The 22,374-nt window shown below is 37.2% G+C and overlaps 1 protein-coding gene across 1 annotated transcript in view; it reads right to left on the bottom strand.

Moving 5' to 3' along the window:
• The window catches only part of LOC140234356 (rho-associated protein kinase 2-like), a 124,113-nt gene that overhangs the window by 48,721 nt on the left and 53,018 nt on the right, over positions 1-22,374 (bottom strand). The window contains exons 3-5 of the mRNA XM_072314414.1: positions 13,618-13,699; positions 4,448-4,548; positions 1,788-1,847 (exon numbers count right to left, since the gene is read on the bottom strand). Coding sequence (XP_072170515.1) covers positions 1,788-1,847; positions 4,448-4,548; positions 13,618-13,699 — 243 coding nt within the window. The remainder of the gene's footprint in view (positions 1-1,787; positions 1,848-4,447; positions 4,549-13,617; positions 13,700-22,374) is intronic.

Below are 22,374 nucleotides of genomic sequence, written 5' to 3'. Positions count from 1 at the left end.
CCTCAATCACAATCAATGACGGGGACAGGGAAAGTTCATTGACCTTTTGACCTTGACATTGTCGGACTTCACCTATACTCACACTTGACCAGCATTTTTAGGTTATGTTCCTGTGCTGTGAGTTAAGTGGTCATAGCTCAAAGCTGTGGAAAGTTATTGACAATACATCAAATTGTTGATGATGCCGACAATAATGAGGACGCGAGGGAAAAGTGACGCTCTGGTCTTGCTTCCGCCATGCTGGTGAGAAAATGAGTGAATGATATGGATTCCTCCATTAACTGCTGTATTCCATGGGCACAAATTCAACAACTCATGAAACTGTTGGGCAGCCTTGATTCCTGAAAAATTAGATTTGCTACTGTGGTGTATACAGTATTACATCTTACCTAATATTGTACGCAATATATCCCTCCTTGAAATCTCACATAAACAGGGTATGACAGTTATGAATTCTTGAACCCGAATGATTTCATATGCAAGTTGATTTAATCTTAAAAGCAAGGCAATAGCCAAGTGATGTCTTGTCTGCATAGCGCAATTTGTGATCTTGGTGTTTCTCAATGAAAGTTCATTGACATTTTGACCTTTGACCTTGTGAGACTTTATCAATATTCAAACTTGACCAGCATCATTGGTAGTGTACCTGTTGAGTGAATTTCATGGTCATACATTGTAGAGCACACCAAAATCAGGGAAAGTTAATTGACCTTTTGACCTTGTCAGCCTTCATCCATATTCAAACTAGCCTTTTGACAAGGCCCCATGGCTGAGAAAAGAGACTAACTCGCCACACTGAGCATTGCGAGAAACGGGTGAATGCGACATACGACATAGGTTTTTTTTTTCTGCTGCTTCACGATGTACGCGAGCATGAATTATTCATGTATTCACGAGCCAATCCGCAGTTGGTATGGGAATGAATCACGTGCAATGCAGGCAGCGCAGGCTGGATTACTCAGCATCGGGAAAAGCAAGCCGCTAATATGCATACTTACGCATATTCTATGCTGACATCATTGCCAGCAACGCAGTCGCTGATTGGTCGTTACCTTTTTTGGTAGCAGAATTGACGAGAAACAACATTCAAAATATAAAATTCATGTCAGGTTCCAAAAAGGCCTCGTGGCTGGGCCACTCCGTCTCTCGTTCACGCGTTCCCTCGCAGTTAGTCTCATTTCCAAGCCTCAGCCACGAGGCCTTGTCAAACGGCTATATTCAAACCTGACCGGCATCCTTACGTGATGAACCTGTGGTGAGAGTTTGGTGGTCATAGCTCAAAGCTGTGGAAAGTTACTGAGAGTACATCAAATTGTTGATGATGACGCCGCTGCCGCCGCTGCTGCTACTGCCACTTCTGCCGCCGTGGATGACGGAAAAGTGACACCTATGCCTCATTTCCGCTACGCAGGCAAAATAGTTAGAAGGTTAATATTTAGTGTTCAGAATAAAATATAGGTCAAGGACATAATCATCATCTAGTGCTTTAAAATAGGAGGATTTTAAACACTTCATTTTCATCATATAGACTATTTGTTACCCTATTATGAGTTATGTCATGATAGGAATAATGGTAATCATGACAATGTAACTTTAGGATTCTGACTGTAAAGTAATTGCTAAAGAAGTATATCAACTTGATGAAGACTAGTCCCAAGTATACTCAGACAAGTGTCAATGGGAAACGCGTGTTACAGCAAAAGCAGCTTACCCTCAACGATTTAAGATGAATTGGATACCGTAATTTTTAAATTTCAGTTGTCAACGGATGGATGCTATGTACTCACCATTTCAAACTTGCTCAGCAATTTCATGGCATACACTTTCTTGGACGACTTTTCACGGACCTGCAAAGGACATAAAAATTGCGGCAAATCAATTAACTGACGTTCCAAATAGAGCTCTAGGTGATTTTTTTCTATTTTTTCTTTTAATTTTTTTAAATTTTTTTTAGGGCAAGAACATAATTTAGGAAACATTATCTTTGTTTTGAACATAGATTGTTCCTCAACTCTACAGCTCTGTGCGTAATTTGGTGGATTCACAACTTGGTGTGATGCCAGCGGAAGCTGGCAAAAACCCAAATTGGGTAGTACATTGTGGGAAAAACTGATAAAGTCAACCTCAATGTATAGCCAAGATTTTGACTGGCCATGCAGTTTACACAGTCTCACAGTTAACAGAGAATGTGTGAGCAATACCACAGTTTGACAGCTTTGAAGAAGTTGGAAAGTGGAACTTGGCAGTTCAGAAAACTAAAACAGAATGAAAGAAATCAAAATACACATGACATAATGCTGTAACACTTGAAACATTTTAAGTATTAAAAATAAATATGATTTGATTGGGGGCCTTTTTTTTTTTTTACTGAAAATGAGAGTTTCATCTATCTGGTGACATTCACTCGATCACTGAATCTCTTCAAACTGGCAACACACCAAGACATATAACCAATACGTAAGTTACAACCTTTTTCTTGCTACCTCTCTTCTTCGCGCCCCCTTCTAAACGACTCATTTTACAACCTTCATTCTCGTCAACCACATGCAACTCATTTGCGATTAAAAGCCACCATACATAACTCCACCTCCCCCCTCCTTCCTCTCTGACCTTTAACTATTTCATCCACTCCTTTTTCAGCATCTCATTAATCTTTCCCTCATTCAGTTTCACCATCCACATCTCAGTCCTGATACCAATGTTGCTTCTTACTCCATGAGAGACCCACCCACTTAACTTTCTTGTAAACACTCCATCAGCCTTTTTGTACAAAAAAAAAAAAAAAAAAAAAATCCCTCTCTTTTTTAAAAGGATGGTATACTATTGGTTCAGGTGAGAATTCAGCTTTTAACTTTTTGCAAGATACTTCGCAGCCACTTTTTAAAATGTAAAAAGGCGTACAATTCTAAGAGGAATTCAATAAAATCAGTTTTGAAATGGCTGAGATATCCAAAAACAAAGGAAAAGAAAGCGATCCCATAAAAAGGTGGGTCCCACCTTTTATTAGGATGGCTTTGTTTTGGATATCTCAGCCATTTAAAACCAATTTTCATCAAATAAACTTTGAATTCCTCTTACATTTGTATGCTATTTTATATTCTATAAGAGGTTTCTCATTATCTCAACAACAAAAAATATCATCTAAAAAGGTTGGAAACCTCAAACCCCATCTCAACAGAAACTGTACCATCCCTTAAACAACTTACATATGGTTTCATTCATTTCCTCCCAACCAAGCTCTTAAATCTCAATCCTTCACACTCTAATATTCTGATTTAGATTTGGATTAGAACGGATTTTTCTTCTAGTTTTCTGGAATCAACTTTAAGCAGATGTTTAATCCACATGTTTAATCCACATACTGAATTTCGCATGTGCTGAATCGTTTTTGTCCTATCCCACACGATCATAAACATGTTGGTAGCTTTCAGGTTGTATGCTCTTTGGCATATTACAATATTACAACAATGTTACAAATACTTCAAACTGTCTTGTCAAAACTATCAAGAATAAACTGGATGTCATCTTCCTGATTATTCCACACAACAGTCAGCCAGTTTCTATACAGATCAAAGCCAAACCTATACAGGATTTAGGACAAACGAGCAGATTTTCAAAAATTTCTTTCCAATCATTACTATGTGTACACTTAATGAATTTAAGCAGTTTCGTCCAATTGTTCTCAAATACAAGATATGCAGTAAAATTCAGATGTGCCTAATTAATAATAAAAGGTGATAATTTTTACAGATAGTATCCCCATGGTTTAGTCCTTTCAGGACCAACAAAACAACATATCATTGACATTGTGTAAAAACAGGTCATGGATGGCATTAAGAGAGTTAACACCCATGCTTCCCCTCCTGTCCATGTACAGCAATCCAATATGAAAGCACTGAAGATACTCCTACAGCCATTAAAATCTCTTCCCCTTGGCCACACCCTCTTATCATTTGACATCGATGCTGATACATGTATATATTGCATCCATCAAATGGGCTTTTAAACCATGCTGTCTTACCCAATGGCTGTTTATAATTTATGTCTAATGAACTTAAAGAGAAAGGGAATAATCTTATAGTTTCACAATGTCTATTGATTTGAGGTCCCTTTGTTATTCTTAGTATGCCATAAAGGTGTACCATATTATGTATCTACCTATTGAATACATTGTGCTGTGTTTCACTTTATATCATAAGCAAGTGTGGAATACTGCAGTATTGGTATAAATGACGGCATGAAAAGATCAAAAGCACTCCAGTCATAGAGCTGCTCAAATGATTTTTAATTGATACACCATGAAATACACAACCTTGTATCATCTCTTTGCCCCACCCTACTTCACATGACAGATCACGCCACCACCATCACCACCAACAACGCCCCTCCTACCAGGAAGGCGAGAGGGGGAGAGTTCCCCCTTAGTGCTCCTACTATCCTTCCTCACCACTTTGACTTCACCAAAGGCCCCCCTTCCGATGACCTTAATCATCTGAAAGTCATGGATAGACAGTCGGTTCTTCTTGATCTCTCCAGAGTTCGGTTCATCTGCAGAAAGGTGAAAATTAAAAAAAAAAAGGAGAACAGAATTCACTCTAAATTGTTCAACATATTTCCTTCCACAAACTGATTAATAAATTCTAAAACAGAGCAAGATCGTCCATGTCCATTGGCAAAGGACGTAAGCAAGTGTGTAACACGTAAGGAAATTGGTGAAGAGTACAGAAACATTGGCTGTAAATACGAAGGCAAATTATAAATTACATGTTTTCCTTCTCGTAAAGCAAAGCAACAAATTAAATGAGACAAAAATGCACTTTATGATGAGATTCTCTTCCACATTTAGATCCCCTATAAGTGACATCACAATGACAATGATTCAAAATTGTCATCCATCTATGGAGTGTGTGAAAACTAGCATAAGAGAAAAAAAAAATACACAGAGCATTCCAAAAACATGCACAGTTTAAAAGAAGGAAAGCAGGTGACTACAATCTGCCTGAGCTGCATGTAAGGTAAATTACTGGTTTATTGCCATGGAAGATGACATCACAAAAGACTTTCCCTTGTGACATTTTGAAAATGGAACAAGAGCAATTTATCTCAATAGAGATAAAAAGGAAAAAGGTAAGGGGTAAGGAAGGGGATAGAATTTGGAGATGGCTGCTCATCTGGTGGGAAAGGTGGAAACATCATAAAGCACTAGAAATAACGAAGCAATCTAGATATAATTTTGGCACTCAATCTTCCACGACAGTCGGATCATCTTGATCAATTTTTTATCATTTTTTTTTTTCAGACTGTGTGTTTATGAAGCCTGTCTTGTCTCCTTGATTTACTTGTGGCTCCCGTTTCCTAATGACTGATTCATTACGTGGGAGCCAGAAAATCAAGCTCAATTCCAAAAGGTCTTGCTTGTGAAGTCTACAACAAAACTAAGGCGAGGACGTACAAATTAATCATCTTTCTTTGACTTAAATGTATATCTGAACACGGAATACAAAAGGTGGTAGGGGAATCTAATGACACCTGAAGGCATTCACAATTTATGTCAAATTGTGTCATTTACTGAGGAGAATTTAGAGGAAGCAGGAGAGGCAGAGAGAAAATTCCAATCAGTGTGTAAAGATTGCTCTTTCTATCTCTCTCTCTAGGGAAAGAAAACGGAGGCTATGACATCTTGTACCAGATTTCTGCATTCACAATGAAAAAATATAAGAATGATTATAACAAAAATAAAATGTACACGTTGTAACTTGACTGAATTATTTGATTGCGTGACAGGAAGTACAGCTGAAATACGTTTGAGCGGACCAAAAGCAGGTCTACTGTAAGAGTGGATATTTTCGCGCGACAAATTTTTCACGCTTGGCTGTGTAAGAAGAGTTTCGCGTGTTTTTGATTCCGCGAAATCACAGATATCAAATACTGGAAGATATGGCACGCAAAATTATTCGCATGCTTTCATTTTTGCGCTAGCTTCTGGGTGAGCGAAATGTGCGCAAATTTCAACACCGCGAAAATTTCCACTTTTACAGTACAGTGTATCTCACTGTCGGTGACTATGATTCAACGTACCACAGACTGGCTTTCTGAACAAGAATTCTACATATTATATACATGTATGTTTAAGCTACATATCACTACTTCAGTTGTCTGCTACAAGAGAAGAGACATCCTGTGAAAGTTAAAATGTTCACTCAATGGACTACTCACACTTAGCCAATGTAGGCGAGTTTCACTTGTTCATAATTTTGCAGATGACGATATAATTGAGCAAAAGTACAATATTGCCACATATCATATTTTCTTGTTATAATTTTATTTCATACGAGTATGTCCAGTTCATTTTAGTTCAGTTAGGCAAGATATTTGCAAAGAATATCCACATTGCAGTATATTCCAGGTTTAGCGAAAAGTTACAGGTTACCAGCTCCAATTAGACATGTATGTTTATGCATGTTATGTTTATGTATGTATATGTATGTATGTGTATAAGTACACAGCTATCTCAATCATACACTGTATCTCTATTCTTACCAACACATCCCTCTCCACCCATTTCCTATCCATGTGATATCTCAGGACTGCATAATTGTCCAAATCTGTTCAGTCACCCTGTTTACTTTACATTACTGTGAATGGCTTTGCCATGCCTTTCACTGAAAAGGTGACTCATCTGTGCAGCGCAGGCCAACTTTCCATTTTGGACACGTTATTCCTGGAAACTGGAGCGCTGCCCGAAACAAAAAGGAAATCTTAATGACCTATCGATGGGCCATACAATCCTCCCGAATGTCTATTGATTCATATCACCTTGAATCTTATCTCATACATATCCTGCTGGTTGGTTGAATCATTGCTGTTTTCTCTTCCACAACACAGAGAATGGTTACTAACCAAAGTAAACACAGATTTTCCCTAAAATGTCCCCATGTATGCATCTGAAGTATAGAAGCCATTAATTATTCAGCCTAGGGGAAAAAATATTTCTGTATTCAAGTTGACTTTAGAATGTAGATTAAAGTCAAATCAACAGAACTGAATTATTGTAATCAAAACTGGACCAAACATAAGAAAACTGTAGAATTTTGTCCCCCCCCCCCCCCCAAACATTGAATCAACAGAACTGAATTATTGTAATCAAAACTGGACCAAACATAAGAAAACTGTAGAATTTTGTCCCCCCAAACATTTTCTTACTGCACATAAAAAACATACAAATCATTCTTGTTCTGTTGAGGATTCAGCTGATATTACCTCTACTCTTTAAACAGACAAAATAATTGCTACTATCAAACAATTTGACTTCATTCTCTTCGATTTTCACATTGATATCAAACGCAAAGATTGGAATCAGAGTCAATCAGATCGCATCAATTGCCTAAGTACACACAGTATTCTATATCAATCAGTCTCCATAGACTTCATCCTTCTAATGTGGCAGAATTAACCCCAAAGAAATACCCATTAATGGCTGCATGTTTCACACGTAAGCAACGTAACAGCCACTCGTAATTCAACTCTTGTGGTTCTAGAAAATGAAACCCACAAAAGCACCAAAGCATGGAAAGATGAAATATACGAAAATGAAATGTTCTTTGGATACTTGCATATCATTTCTCATATAGCAGAATGTCCCTTCTATCTACAGGAGCTGGCTGTGCTCTGTACTCATGTACAATATCCTAAATGTTTGGTAAATGATATATCCGGAAAGTCTTCTTTTCATTTGACACATTATAGCTTTTGTAACTTTGCTAGATACAAAGAAAAGAAGGGTGAATATACACACATTTGATAACATCTATGTTATGACTGCAAATCAATATCTAAATATAAAATTTGACACTTTCATGTGTACATCTTTGAACGATAACTTAATTGTAGGCACACACACAAAAACAAAAAATGAGATAGACTTTCAAAGTAGCAATAGACCTGGGTCCTGTTTTATGAAGAGTTAAAATTGATTATAGTAGATTTCAACTGCAAGTCTATGGCAGCCTGTGTGGTAAGGAAATTTAAAATAGATTTTATCTTTTAATAGAACTGGGCCTAGTTTGCATATATCTAGTTTTCAAAAGTTCAATGCACAGATGTACATACATTTATGACAAACAGCTGTACCTGAAAAGCAGTTGAGTGAGCAGAGAACTGCCCAAAAGGGCAACAACTAATTAAAATAGATTGAGAATATACTGGTCCTGGAATTGCTCATAACTGCATCCCCAACATATTTCATAAGCATAATTATATTGAATACATTGAATGTTGGTTAGCAGACCAGTCTATTGGGCACATGGCTACAAGATAATGATGTAATCAGAAATATAAAATCTTACAATTTGTGCAGTAGTAGGAAATGCAAATATCACTGACATATAATGGCAATCACAATTGGCCTGTTTCTGTCCATCATCTCTTTAAACAGCAACACTCAAATGTTTTTCTTTTGCTTTATTTTGTTTTGTTATCTTCTTCTTCTTCTTTTTTTTTTTTTTTTTTTTGGGGGGGGGGGGGGTTCCGTTAGGTGCTGTCACACTTACAAATTGCTTTGCTACACATACTAAAATTTCATGACTGCATACATATACATGTATGTAAATTATACAGAATGTTTACAACAAACAGAAAGCCTAGACTGAGGTTTGCCTGTCAAAGCAACAAATATTGTTTTCAAATGATTTCCAGTATTAAAAACTAATTTTATAAAAATTAAACAGCTCAGAGAAATAACAACATATTTAAATACATTAAACATTGTCATTGCTTTCATGTTCCTAGGTATGTAAGGTGGGATGACTAAAGTATACATGTATGATATGAAAGCCCACTCTAAAGTAATGGGAATTACCAACACTGCTAATGTTTATTACCTTCAGAAATATTTTCACACAAGTGTATAGCCCTGATTATCACAAACATAATCACTCTTCCTACATGTAAAACTGAGCTTGGTTTCAATGCCCACATTACATACATATATGTCTGATTACTAAATAGAGTTTATTACAGTGATAGAACAAGGAGGAAGTGACAAAGTGTGTGTTCTGCCCAAGCATCTGATATAGAGTGTATGGCCATTTTGCACTCTAGTCAATGTATGTTTTATTCTGCGACTCTATGTATTTTGTTTCAAGTGTTAATTCCACAATCGTTTCCACTCAAAGGCCTATTCTTTTTTTTTCTGTGTGGAATACAAGTGCCAGAGAATTTGAAAGTAGGTGTGACTTTGTGTACCCTGGTAACACTGTTCCCCTCTCCCCTCTCCCCTCCCCCTCCCCTCCCCACTCTCCTTCCCCCTCCCCCCTCCCCCCAAGATTCATCTGTTTCATCTGTTACGACTTGCTGCACTGGCAATACATTTCCACACTTTGGTATTTGGGCATCTGTAGCCACACTTCTGGCTCTGAACCATTCTTCTAAGAAAGAGCAACAACTTCTGAGCTTCTATCTCCCAAAGAAGAGAAGAAGACCTATTATGTGTATTTAAACATCACTTTTGAAACAGAATTCAGATGTTATTCTAGTTAAATTTTTGCTCCAAAACATCAGGTCTAAAATAAAACAGGTTGAGTAAAAAGTATATGACACAGACTAGCAAATGGACTGGAAGATTCATTGAAATTTTTGCGGTAATTGCCGAGTGGAATTTCCAGCCAATAAATTGCTGACAACCACACCGATCCCTTTGTATTGGAGGATGCTATTAATGAATACAACAGCTATGAAAGACATTAATTGGCACTCAGAATGGTGAGAAACACCTGGATATTCATTGCATGTTGGCATTGACTGAGTTTCTAAGCATTCTTTACTTACATTTGCTTTGGGGGTTTTTCATGCCTGGAAAAAAAAAAAAATCTGTTTGGCCATTAAACAGAACACAGCTCAATATGAGATGCAGAAGTATTGCATTAAATTGTTTTTCTGAAAAAAACATTTCATGCATGTATATTTCTGCAATTAGAAAACAGAGCTCTATTGTCAAGTGTCTCAAAAAACAGTATTTTTTCTATTTACACAAACCATGAGAAAATAATGTAAAATAATTAACATTCTCAAAACCGTCAAGTTATTTCCTTATTTTTGAAATACATGTTATCTCATCCATACAATCTCATTGCTTGCTCTGGAACAAACAAAAATGTAAAACATCTTCACTTGACGGGTCTCAAACATGACTAATACACAGAACAAAGAGTGCTACACAGACAAAATTGACAGAAAATACATAAATATGATGACAAACAATCTTCAGAACATACATGCACTGGAATCGTGACAATAATTGCACATCAAGAAAAAAAAAAAAGAATGTTATTTTAGGACTGCATCATTCCCTGAAAGACATACATTTCCGTTCTTCTCTCTGGGTGCAAAAAAAAAAAATAAATAAATAATAAAAATAAATAAATCTTGATTTGGCTGACCAAAGCCTCCCGGTCAATGGTCATCTTCTCAAGATGTGGACTTCTTTCATCTCTCCTCCAGATGAACACATAACATACAATCCCAGTGCAAAGTTCAAGCATTCTTCTCTGCTCTATTTGTAGAGCTACGAATAATATGCCCTCTTAAATCATCACATGGCATTAGTGGGAAGGGGGAATTATGAGTGGGGGATAGGGATCCTACAATGGAGGTCACACATATAAATACTGTATACGCTATATATTTCGCAGAGGTTTTATTTTCGCGAATTTCGCGAGTCGGGAGCTATTCAAGAAATTAACAACACGCTAAAATATTACCTTCCAAAATGAATCCCTTGCCTTGATGATACGAACATTTCAGTACTAGTATACCATGTCACGGCTTTCCGAACAGACCATACTGGCTAAGCTTGTTTACGTACATAGCACGTCCACGTCTACTTACGAATACTGTAGAGAGCCAATCCATTATCGCAAGGGGACCACTCGTCACAAATCTAGCGCGATGGACTTAACCACTTCAAAAATGTTGAATTCTAACTTCCTAGTTTGGAGAGTTTGGTAAGTTTTTTTCATGCAGTGTATAACTAGTATCAGTCTTATTTGCTAGTAAGTTGAAAATTCACACTTTCTTTGCCACTTCATATTTTCTCTGGTCCCCCAATCGCGAATTTAACCACTCGCGAAAATGTGTGACAGCGGCAATTCGCGAAAATTTATGTACGCGAAAATTATAGCTTATACAGTATACACTGGGTGCATTCACACTTGCTCAAATTGTCATGGATTTCTGCCATCAGAATTAATAGCATCATCCCCTCGTGTTTTAGGCCAATTTTGAACATTAGTTAGATTTTGACACACACAATTATTTTGCTAAAATCTATCTCATGTAACTTCTCAGTGCATGGCATAATTACCTCCATCAAGGGAGGAGGTTATGTTTTCATTACTGTTTGTTTGTTTGTCCGTGTGCAAAATAACTCAAAAAGTTGCAAACGGATTCAGATGAAACTTGCAGGAAAGGTTGAGAATGGCACAAGGAACAGATGACTAAATTTTGGTAGATAGAGATCTGAGAATTTTTATGGATTTTGTGAAGAATATTGGATATTTTGGCAGATAGGGTCAATGAACTTAAACTCCAAATTGTGAGTTCAAGCTGCGCATTTTTGAAGTTTCATACGCACACTAAAGCACATGCTCGAGTTTCTGCTAATGCAAGGCACACCGAGCAGCTGAGGGTTGATGACATAACAAAAGGCCTCTATATTGGGAATTTGGGCAATTTTCAGCATGCATGCGAGTGGGTGGAAATCACAGATCTCTATAGAAGAGCAAGATCATTGGTGAAAATTAGCTGCTTGGTGGAGGTCTGCACTCTAAGGTTCCTTTTTCTAGTTAAAAAATGAACACCTCCACTCTTTTTGACTGCTGTCAAGTCGGAATAGTTGATTACATGTAATTACTTAATTGGTACATACCTTTCATTATCATTATCATTACCATTTTGCAAGACAAAAGCAAAGTCCTTAAAAATTCACATTCTGCAAAAAAAAAAAAAAAAAATAAATAAATAAATAAAAATGCAATCATATAGATCTATAAATGAGAACCAGATAATCATTAACATATCAAGTTCAGGGGTAGTGTTGGCTGAAATAATGATCATCCTGCCCTGCTAAAATTGGCAACTCTGAACCTTACTGTGTTCATTACATTGAAGAAAGATCACACTCTATTGGTTAAATTCATTGAATTTGAACAAAGTCAGATATAGAACTGACATTCTTTTACTCAATACCTCCAAGTGTAGATCACATCTATCCCACAAATATAAGGGTAATATCTTCAAAATATTTTACTGCTAGTCATTTATCCATCTACTTGTTTAGGTTATTTCCTGTTTGTTTTTGTTAGCTTTACATGCAATGACCAAAAAAAAAAATTATTTTCAAGTCTGCACAGGATAACATCAGCAGTAAAATTAATTCTATATGTAAATCTCTCACTTTGTAAAAGGGAGGGGGTGACCCTTAGTTTGTGAAATCTGCTTACATGAAAATTATTAAAGCATGAACTGTATGCTACTCTGAAGTTACTTTTATTGCACATGAAGCAGCAGATAGTGCTTGATCTAGAACATGAACAACAAACTATATATAGCATTCTCTAGTAATTCTTAATTGTAATACACTTCCAATGACACTGGGTTTCCGTCCCTGATTTTGTTCTGACAACAAAACTCACATCCCAAATGTCACCTGTGCTGTTCTCAAGAGTGTGTTGGCTATACTCCAGAATACACACGTCAATCTGTGATAACAATTTCCTGGGCAGTATAGATCAGTCCTTTGCATCAGTCACAAGGACAATTTTCTTAGAACAAAGAACTGGACCTCTCTGTATGGATGTTGTACATGACACAGTCAAGGTCAATAAAACTGTTTACCCAGGGCATTCATCCAAAAATTAAAATCAAAACTGATTCTGTTCACTTCGAAACACATTACTACTGCTTGTTTGTTTGTTTTTTTAATAATACTTTGTCCTTATGACATATGCAAATGTAAATGCCTTTTGATACCAAAAGACTTGATTTGACATCACATCTAAGTAGAGTCAATTACCATCCAAACCGTCTCTGCAACCAATATGATACCACTATTTGACAGGTAACAGGTGCAATGAAAGATACACATTCCTTCCTATCAAGCACAAAGATTTCTTACACATGGCCACTGAGCACACAATCAAATACCACTATGTGGATTATCGATGAGGGTAGAGTTCCTCTCCTGCCAGTGGACTGGAACCAAGGACCCCCGGGCCAAGAGTCCATGGTCTTACCCACTGAGCCATGCTTCCTCTGTTCATATGCCTCTGATGTATTTCCACTATCATAGGCAATGCACTCTAGAGTAATAACATACATGAAAGACAAACAGAATGATAGACAGACAGGGAGAAAAATACAAAGAAGGAAGAAGAGAAGGAAAAGAAGAAAGAAGGGAGATACAGAAGAAAAGAAACAAAGTAGGAAAGAAAGGAAAGAAGCACAAAACAAAAGACAGACAGACAACACACAGAAAGAATGTAAGAAGAATAAAGGAAACTCAAAGGTGACTTGGTTAGAAGTGGGTCAGAGCTGGGATTGTACTAAGTCCCACATACTCACATCTTGAGAGGAAGTTGTCCACATTCTTGCTCTTCCTGAGTGCTGGGATCCCGCAGTCTGTAGTTAAGGCACATATAGAATCCTGGCAAACACAAGAGGAAACAGAGAAATAGAAAGACTGTGTTATGACGCATTCATATTTCAATCACAGAATGACAGATATTATAGATAGAGAGAAGAAAGTTTGAGAATGAACAGATAGCCCATTAAAAAGCTTTTTTTTTTTTTTTACTATTTACTAAAAGCATGATAAGTAGGACAGTTTTATAAGAATATCTTCTTTTTTTTAATTATGTTACAGACTAACAACAGTTAAGAATTTCAGTGATTTGATTTCCAGTCCTTTTATATCATTCATAACAGATTATCTTTTATCACAGTGGTCTATGACCATCTAGCAAGCAAGAGAATGGGACAAGGGTGAGAGAGACATACAATCATCCCTCAGTCCCACTCATTCCAAATATTGTCATGGTATCACATATGCAAACATACGCATGCTGGTGACCAAAACAAACAAACGTTTATAGCTTGCCCTGTATCGTACATATGGAAGAGCTGCAAAGAAGAATGCCAGACATCCGAGAGATGCTACCGAGAATGGCTCCCCTTATACTGCAGGGCTGTAAACACACTCACGAGATTTGAAAAGCTACACCTGCCTCTGAGAACTATTATACCCGCCAATGGCAAGAACTAAATCACCTGGTTTACATACATCATAAAGCCAGTTTACCTAGAGCTGACAGTAGCTCAAGTTCGACTAGATTCATGGTTCAGCTTCGGAGATGCATCTAGTTTCGTAACGGACTTATATAAAAATCTTGTAAACGGCAGCTGCATCTCATAATGCTAATGTAAATGGACTTAGTGCCTTGTATATCGGGCAGCTGAGATGCCAAAAATGCTTCTGGAGGATGTCAAATCCAGCCAGCACTCTCCTCAGGTCAAACCGTGAGACAGGGAAGTGAAGGTCATACCCTGACACTGCCCCACAGATGTACTTTGAACAATCATTAACAAAAAATAGAAATATGAATACATATTTGTATATTAAAAAAGCTGCATCACTTCGGTGATCCCTTTGTCTATCCCCAAGTTGATTTCTATCCTTTGGAGTTGATGTCGGTGGAGGTGATGTCGGTTTAAGTAAGCTTATGACCACACAAACATTGAGCATTAAGGGGTTTCTAGGATGACCATTGTACAAGAGCTTTACATCTTGCAGTCGGTAAGAACACCGGTCTAGCAATCCGATGTTCCTACAAGTGTAGGTTCGAATCCGGAAGGAATCCCATTTTTTTTTGCTCATTTTTCATTTACAAGATGTAATTTAGTTACAGCATAGGATTGAAATACATACTAGTAAATCAGACTTTCTAGATATAGTTCACTCTCATCAGATAGCTGTACACTGTAAGTCTTCAAACATCTTTTGTAGATATCAGAGGCAAATATGTTTTATTTGTGTATTTATGTTACGTATCAGATATTTGAAACACAGTCCATACTATAACCATGCACTGCTACTCTCTGTAGGTACATATTTAGTCTCTTCCATCATTTTTTCTTGCTAGATAAACAAAAACAAAATAAACACAGCTTTCCAAGGGCAAACTCCCAAGACTTGACTGCACAGTGTAAGTGCATTAGTCCGATAGAGACAACAGAGAGGCGTGCAGTCTAATTTGTATTGACAATCACAAACCCCTATTACACTAACCATGCAACAGCCACACCAAACATCAGTCCACTTAGTCTTCTCTTTCAGACATTTTTTTTTTCCACCATAAAAATAAATGTTCTTTCACAGCCATGTCTGTTGCTGTTGCAGTTGCTATTTCGGACATTGCTGGTACCACGGCACTGGTACATATAGGTTAGGGTTTGCAAAACAAGCCTAGGAGTGAGAACACAGCATCCACAGAATATTGAAAACTGTTTTCGCAGCTGACTGATTGAAAAGCATGGACATGTCACGGGCAAGGCACAATTGTATTTGTTTGTTCTTGTTTGCTGTTTTTGATGAGTACCTTTAAAATGTTGGTCTGAGAAATGTTAACTACACCTGACAAAAGAGCTCTGAAAGATTAAGACTTAAATTCAACGAAAGAACAGATTTGCCGACAAAATCAAGCTTACATCTTTCTGCTAGCCACACAACAGGTATCGCCACATCAGCCCGAGTGGTAAAAAATGGCATGCATTTCCAAGACTAGTCCAAGAACAAAAACAGCCATAGCCATGTCAACGGCACTGAAGGTAGAAAGCACACTGACTCATGCCACGGGCTCTTGAAAGAGCAAGCTGCCCGCAAACGTTCAGGTTTTTAGGGGCTAATTAATGGCCCTCTTGATCGCTTGGACCACAAGCCACCTGATAAATGCGGCTTGGCTCAGAAATATCATGCACAAGGACACACTTGGTAGCCAAAATTGAACACCAATAGTACATGTATTATCCCCCAAGAGTTAAAGAGATTGTATAGTTTTGGTCGAGACATAACATCAGGTTTATAACATTTTTTTTGTGAGATGATGAAAAACCTCTTATGAAATATGAAAGAGAACGTAATTTCAAGAAGGATTCAATGTTTATTTCATGAAAGTTGGTCTTTGAATGGCTGAGATATCCAAAAAACAATCCTAATAAATTGACAGGCCACAACTTTTATTAGGATCACTTTGTTTTTATACCTTGCTTTTAAATATATCAGTCATTTCAAAACTGGTTTTCATCAAATAAACTTTTGATTCCCCTTAGAATTGTATGCTCATTAACTTTTTTGTTTTCAGTGATCTTTTTATTAATTCCATTTCCTTTGAGAATATAACAATTCAAAAAAAAAATACACACATTCTACATAACATCTGTCATAAATCATGTAAATGTAAGTGATAAACATGGAGATAACTAAATATATAGATAGACGATGAGACCCAGGAAATAGTTTTGTAATTAATGAGGTATCTCTGAATAAAGTCTTGAAAGTGGCTTACTCCCCCCCCCCCCCCTTTATCTGAACTAAAGCCCTTCACCTTTAAAGGAATGATTCACAACATACATAATGTGGATTTCACTGCACTTGTGGGGGGAGATTAGGGGATTACCCAAGAGATCGCTACCACTCCAAGCAAATCCTGGCATTACACATGTGTGTCACACAACATCCACAGCAGAGCACACAGGCGTTGGCTGAGCATTCTCACATGGTTTGGATGAGAAATACAAAATAAACTGTGTCAGAACAAGATGCATGGACACATTTTTCCCAAAAAAAATATGATTGCTTGTAGCCACTCTTGAGCCAGGCTTACAGAAATTTGACAGGTTGTGTGCAAAGTTTTCATGTATTTGTTGCCATCATGAGTTGATAGATGAATAACAATGGTTGGTACAGAAAGGCAAGGCAACCCCTTCTAAACCTACAATGTGCATCATATTGGATGACATCAATATCACTGCTAGTCTACTGTTGATGACAAGGAGGTCTGCACACTTTTCATTGAGCCCACTGTAAGGTTCAACGTTATCGTCTGGAATGTGGGAGGGGTGGGCGTTGGTCCCTGATGTCATCACTACAATTGACTAACTGGACTAGAGAAGACACAGACAGTAATGGGAGGACTTTTGGCTCTCCTTCTCCTCTTACCCACAGGACTCCTGCTGGGTCTATCAGCTGACTTGCCAGGGAAGAAGTTTTCACTACCAGAGGTGCATTCACATTTACATTATTGAGGTATAAACTACCACAGTAATTTGTTAGCACCATTACCATTGGGGAAAGGGCACAGTAATAGAGACTGTGGTTATCCACTTGTACCAATCTCATTTACAAAATACAATTGGTATTTCTTTCTAAAAGTAAAAGCATGGTGTATGTGCATACGACCTTCCATGAGAAATAGTGTATAGAGTCAAAGAAGATAATGTATTGAGTCACATGGGAAATGCAGTGCTGTATGATCTGTGATATTTTGTGACATGATTTATACTCAAAATGCACATGTCTTTTTTTTTTTTTGTGCCAAGTCTGAATTACCACCCTCAATACAACAGTATTTCATGGTGTATGTCACATTGTGTTTGCATTCACATAGGAAATTACAGCACAAAATACAGCGATATTTTGCCGTAAATGTAAATGCACCTTGAGTCTGCCTTGTGGAACTCTCTACCCCCTAGCCAGTGGGGTGTCTCTTAGGAAGGTTGGTTCCCCTAGCTGTGTTTCAAGGATACTTACTTTCTTAATCCCAGTTAAATTTTCTTGGAAAAAACAAAAACAAACAAACTACAGAAGGTTTTTGTGGTATAGTGTAGATGAGCGTTTCCATCTTCTGTTAGTATTCCTTAAAAAAATAAATAAATAATATGTGTGGTTTAGCATCAATAGCTCATCTGTTAGTCAATTCTATATTTGTGGCTATGTATACAATGCATACGCCTGAAGTTTAAACCTACTAAGAATACTTGAGTGGCTTTGCCACAATATTGGCATTATTCCTCCACATCCTATACCCTGGAAGCAGGGACCTACAAAATGTATATAGTTTCTGTACTGTCTTCTGCATCTTTACTGTATACAGAAATTCTTCTGGAAATAATCATTGGGAGGTCTTGATATGAGGCTAGCAAATCTATATGTTGGTTTGTGGAATACCCTTTGGATGTCATCATGCGTAAGGAATGCAGCCATTCCGAAGGAGTCATATCATTTCCCTCACAACAAATCAATATCACAACACACTGCGCCTTGCTCCTACCCAGTACGTATAGAGCTTTATTTTGCAGGTTTCTGCCTATCTGATCAAGCCTCATGAGCTGTAAAGGCAGTGAACATTTACTTCCCTGTCTTCTGTTAAAGAAACAAAATTGAATGAAAAAATTGTCTGAAAGTATAGATACAACCTGTACTTGGCACAAGACCCATCTATGACATACTTTTAAACCACTAATGCTTTTCACTTTTATTTGTGTGTATACTTTTCGGCAACATAATTAGTCCCATTCCTGCTTCTGATGTGTGAAAATCATTATTATCATATGCCTACGTTTCACTTTCCGCAGATGCTATCAAATTAGCACTGGTTGTCTTTCCTTTCACTACCTGGACAAAGCACAAGAGATACGTGTACACAAGAAATTGGCCCTTATTTCATCAGGATCTCACAAAGAATGGCAAAAGTAGGGTGGAAATGAGGGAAAATGATCACAATTTGTCAGCGGTCACTTGGGGACAGAAGGGAATATCCATTAGGCCCGAGCACGCTGACTGACACACTGGCGACTAAGGAGGGTGGGAAAACAAATACAAGGGAAGCCGCCGACAGCTTGATTGCGATTACAGATGATTAGGGGTACCCTGAGTGTCTGGGGGCATTAGGGAGGATGGACAGAGACCATGAAACGAGGCAAGTATCCAGTGTTTTGGTGGACGGATGGAGGAAGAGTGTGTTGTGCTCTTATGGGATGGGATGGGATCACATTCTCCAGGGTCTTTCTTCACTTGTAATCTGGAGGTCACCTGCACAAACTTAAAGGACAAGTCCACCTTCATATACATTCAATGTTAAGGATTGAGAGAATGCAGCAATATCAGTAGAATACATCAATGAAAGTTTGAGGAAAATTGGACAATCCGTTCAAAAGTTGTGAATTTTTGAAGTTTCAGTTCCTTGATCGCTGGATGTGAAGACTACTATGTCACATGCGTAGAATGATATAAGGAAAGTATACTGACAATTCAACGTATTTCAACTTTTCTCACGTAATGATAGAGTACTTGACTTGCCTCTTTCAGAAGGCAGGGTAATAATATTACCCTTAACATAATGTCAGTAGTGAGTCAAGGGAATGGGTACTTTTTTCAAAAAATGACATCACACAATTTCTAAATTTATATCATATCAAATACTTCTTCAGTTTTGCTGAAGTATTTTTGAATACCAATGTAAAAAAAAATAACAACACAAAACTTCTCATTTCCTACAACAGTTGACAATCACAGACGAAAACATTTCTAAATGTATTTTGCCACCACAAACTCACTCAGCAACACAAGACTAGCAATATCACTGAAAACTGTACAAAAGCCTATCATTACATTCTCCGCAGGCACACACAAAAGAACTACCAAACAAATAAATCTGACTTTTCAGGTGAGAGTATACACCAATCTACTCATACAAGGAATAGCAGCCATATATATTCTTTGGTGTATCATCATACTGAAGTCCATGTCCATGCAATTGTACATGTGTTACAAGGATGATCCTATTGCTATTGACAAACACTATTATTATTTGTTCCAGATATCATTATCATATTATGTACATTATCTTCATGATTTTTACTTCATTCAGTCATATGGCTTCATCATTCATCATCATCATCACATCATACCCCTCTTCACCTTTATCTTGACCATTTGCATTGTATCATCACCACTTTAATACAGTACCATAAACAACTGACATATGATATTGTGCACAATCTGACCATGCACACTTTCTGACAATGTCCAAGGTCTTTCCTTTTTTTATTACTTAGAACTGTTTTTCTGACTTCACCATAGAGAATGCACTTTCATAATTGACCTCATTTTCACATACTGCCAATGCAATTCAATCCCTCTACACACAGAGGCCTATCGATTATTATACACACAACGTTCAACAGGGAGGGCATTATTTCTCTAGTCTTCTGTCTCTATTCTGTCCTCAGCAGTAATATCCTGGTGGGTGGGGACTGTGTATATGACAGAACGGATATTTTAACAGTGCACGCATTTTACATTCTGAGACACAATCAGCACTTTTTGTAAAGTGTGTGTGTGTGTGTGTGTGTGTATATATGTATCCTACAATGTATGCTAGTGAGAAGTGTTTAAAACCATATTCAACATGACAGTGATATTGCGCACTTTGTGTGTATTTACAACTGTGTGTGTATAATGAAATTTTTCAAAGAACTAGCACAGTTTAAAATGCATACTACGGTAAATAATACTGACATGAATTCATCGGTCTTGACAGAGTACATATTAAAGAAAAGTATAATTCTATAATTTCTTGCTCCGCCAATCAGGATAAATTTCACTTCCTTATAATGCATACTTTTGCAGATTACACTATTACTGTACAGAATTTAACGTCTCTAAAAACAGTCATGTGTTATTACTTATCTGATAGCATATCAAATTCTCTCAAGTTTCCTCAAAGCACTGTATTTCACATTGACAGTGTTGGTAAATAAACATTATTTACATAAAATCATGTACAAATACTTCAATAGCTGCTTGCAGCACATAATACGAGTTAGCTTGGAATAAGTTCTGGACAGACCACACTCCGCCATTACTTATCAAAAGCATGCCAATCAACAAAATTGCGGAGACTTCAATAGCGACTGCCAATACAGACTGATGATGTTATTTATAACTGAATGTATCTACAGTCAATTAGACATGCAACCTTAGGCACTGGCAATTCATTTTCACAAAAGTCCCTCAGTCAAATCCACTCAACCAAATATAGCAATTCTTCTAATTGAACTGCATGCAACCAAACCTCCCTCGAACAATACAATTCACTGTCCTTGACTGATACAACCTATAATGTCGTAGGCCAAACCTATTTTCAGGGTGATTACCAAAACTTGGCAGAGCTGGCAGCAATGGAAGGGGGTAGGCACGTGTGGTCGTAAAGTTTCCTCGAAAACAACAGCCAGAATTTGAGGGCTAAGAATTATGATGAAGAATTCTCTAAAAGTGCGTTCATGTTCTTTAACAAACAGAAACACTAATTATTCATTTCCTTGGACATATTTGCAACAGTATGATGGAAACTGAATTTTGCCATCAAAACATAAATATCTACATATTGGTCTGTTGCCTAAAATGCTTTAAATAAAAATGTAATGAATTCCCATCCCTCCTGCTTCTATGCTCAGTTCAAATTTGACACACATTTTAACAGTATCTGTCCATCAATCTATTATGATGACATTTTCTAGTACATAGACTCATCAGCCCGAATTCACGAAGGTGGTACAAATGAAACCATGGTTTAAACCATGGACAAAAACTATGGAGCACCAAGTGTCGCACGGAATATTTCACTACGAAATTGGTCATTTTGTCAACAAAATGACCGTTTCGCTAATGAAATTATCATTTTGTGGACAAAATGTTCATTTAGTTACAAAATAATAATTTCATCGACGAAATGACTGATTTCGTACCGAAATATTCCATGCGACACTTGGCGCTCCATGGTTTTTGTCCATGGTTTAAACCATGGTTTAATTTGTACCACCTTTGTAAATTCAGGCCATAGTGTAGAAGAATATTATCTCAAAGGAAAGGATGAAGACTGAAAAAAGGTGTCTTGAATTAATACTAGAAATGTCGCTATGGCGACTGGTATGCCTCCGCCATAATGCATGATTCTCCTAATAGGTCTATAGTACATGTGGACAATGTGTGATTACATTTTCACAAAATTGGCAAAATATTAAAATGACATGTTTGTCACAAATGTGTTGAATGTTCACCTTCCTTGACCTAGGTTTAATTGAATGAATAGGAGAGCATGTATTTGGGGATTTAAGGACTTTCACTTGACTTTGACCCTTTCATATTAGTTTATGCATTGAGTAATTTTCAAGGTATGGAGAAAAAGTGAAATTTCTGTATTGAATAGTAAAATGTTACCATTTTCATCTGGCCTTTGACCCTAAAATTCATAAGAGAATCAC

The sequence above is a fragment of the Diadema setosum genome, chromosome 10 (assembly GCF_964275005.1).
Source record: "Diadema setosum chromosome 10, eeDiaSeto1, whole genome shotgun sequence".
Taxonomy (NCBI): domain Eukaryota; kingdom Metazoa; phylum Echinodermata; class Echinoidea; order Diadematoida; family Diadematidae; genus Diadema; species Diadema setosum.
Note: the sequence above shows the minus strand (reverse complement) of the source record. Positions and strands in the feature narration are given on the sequence as shown.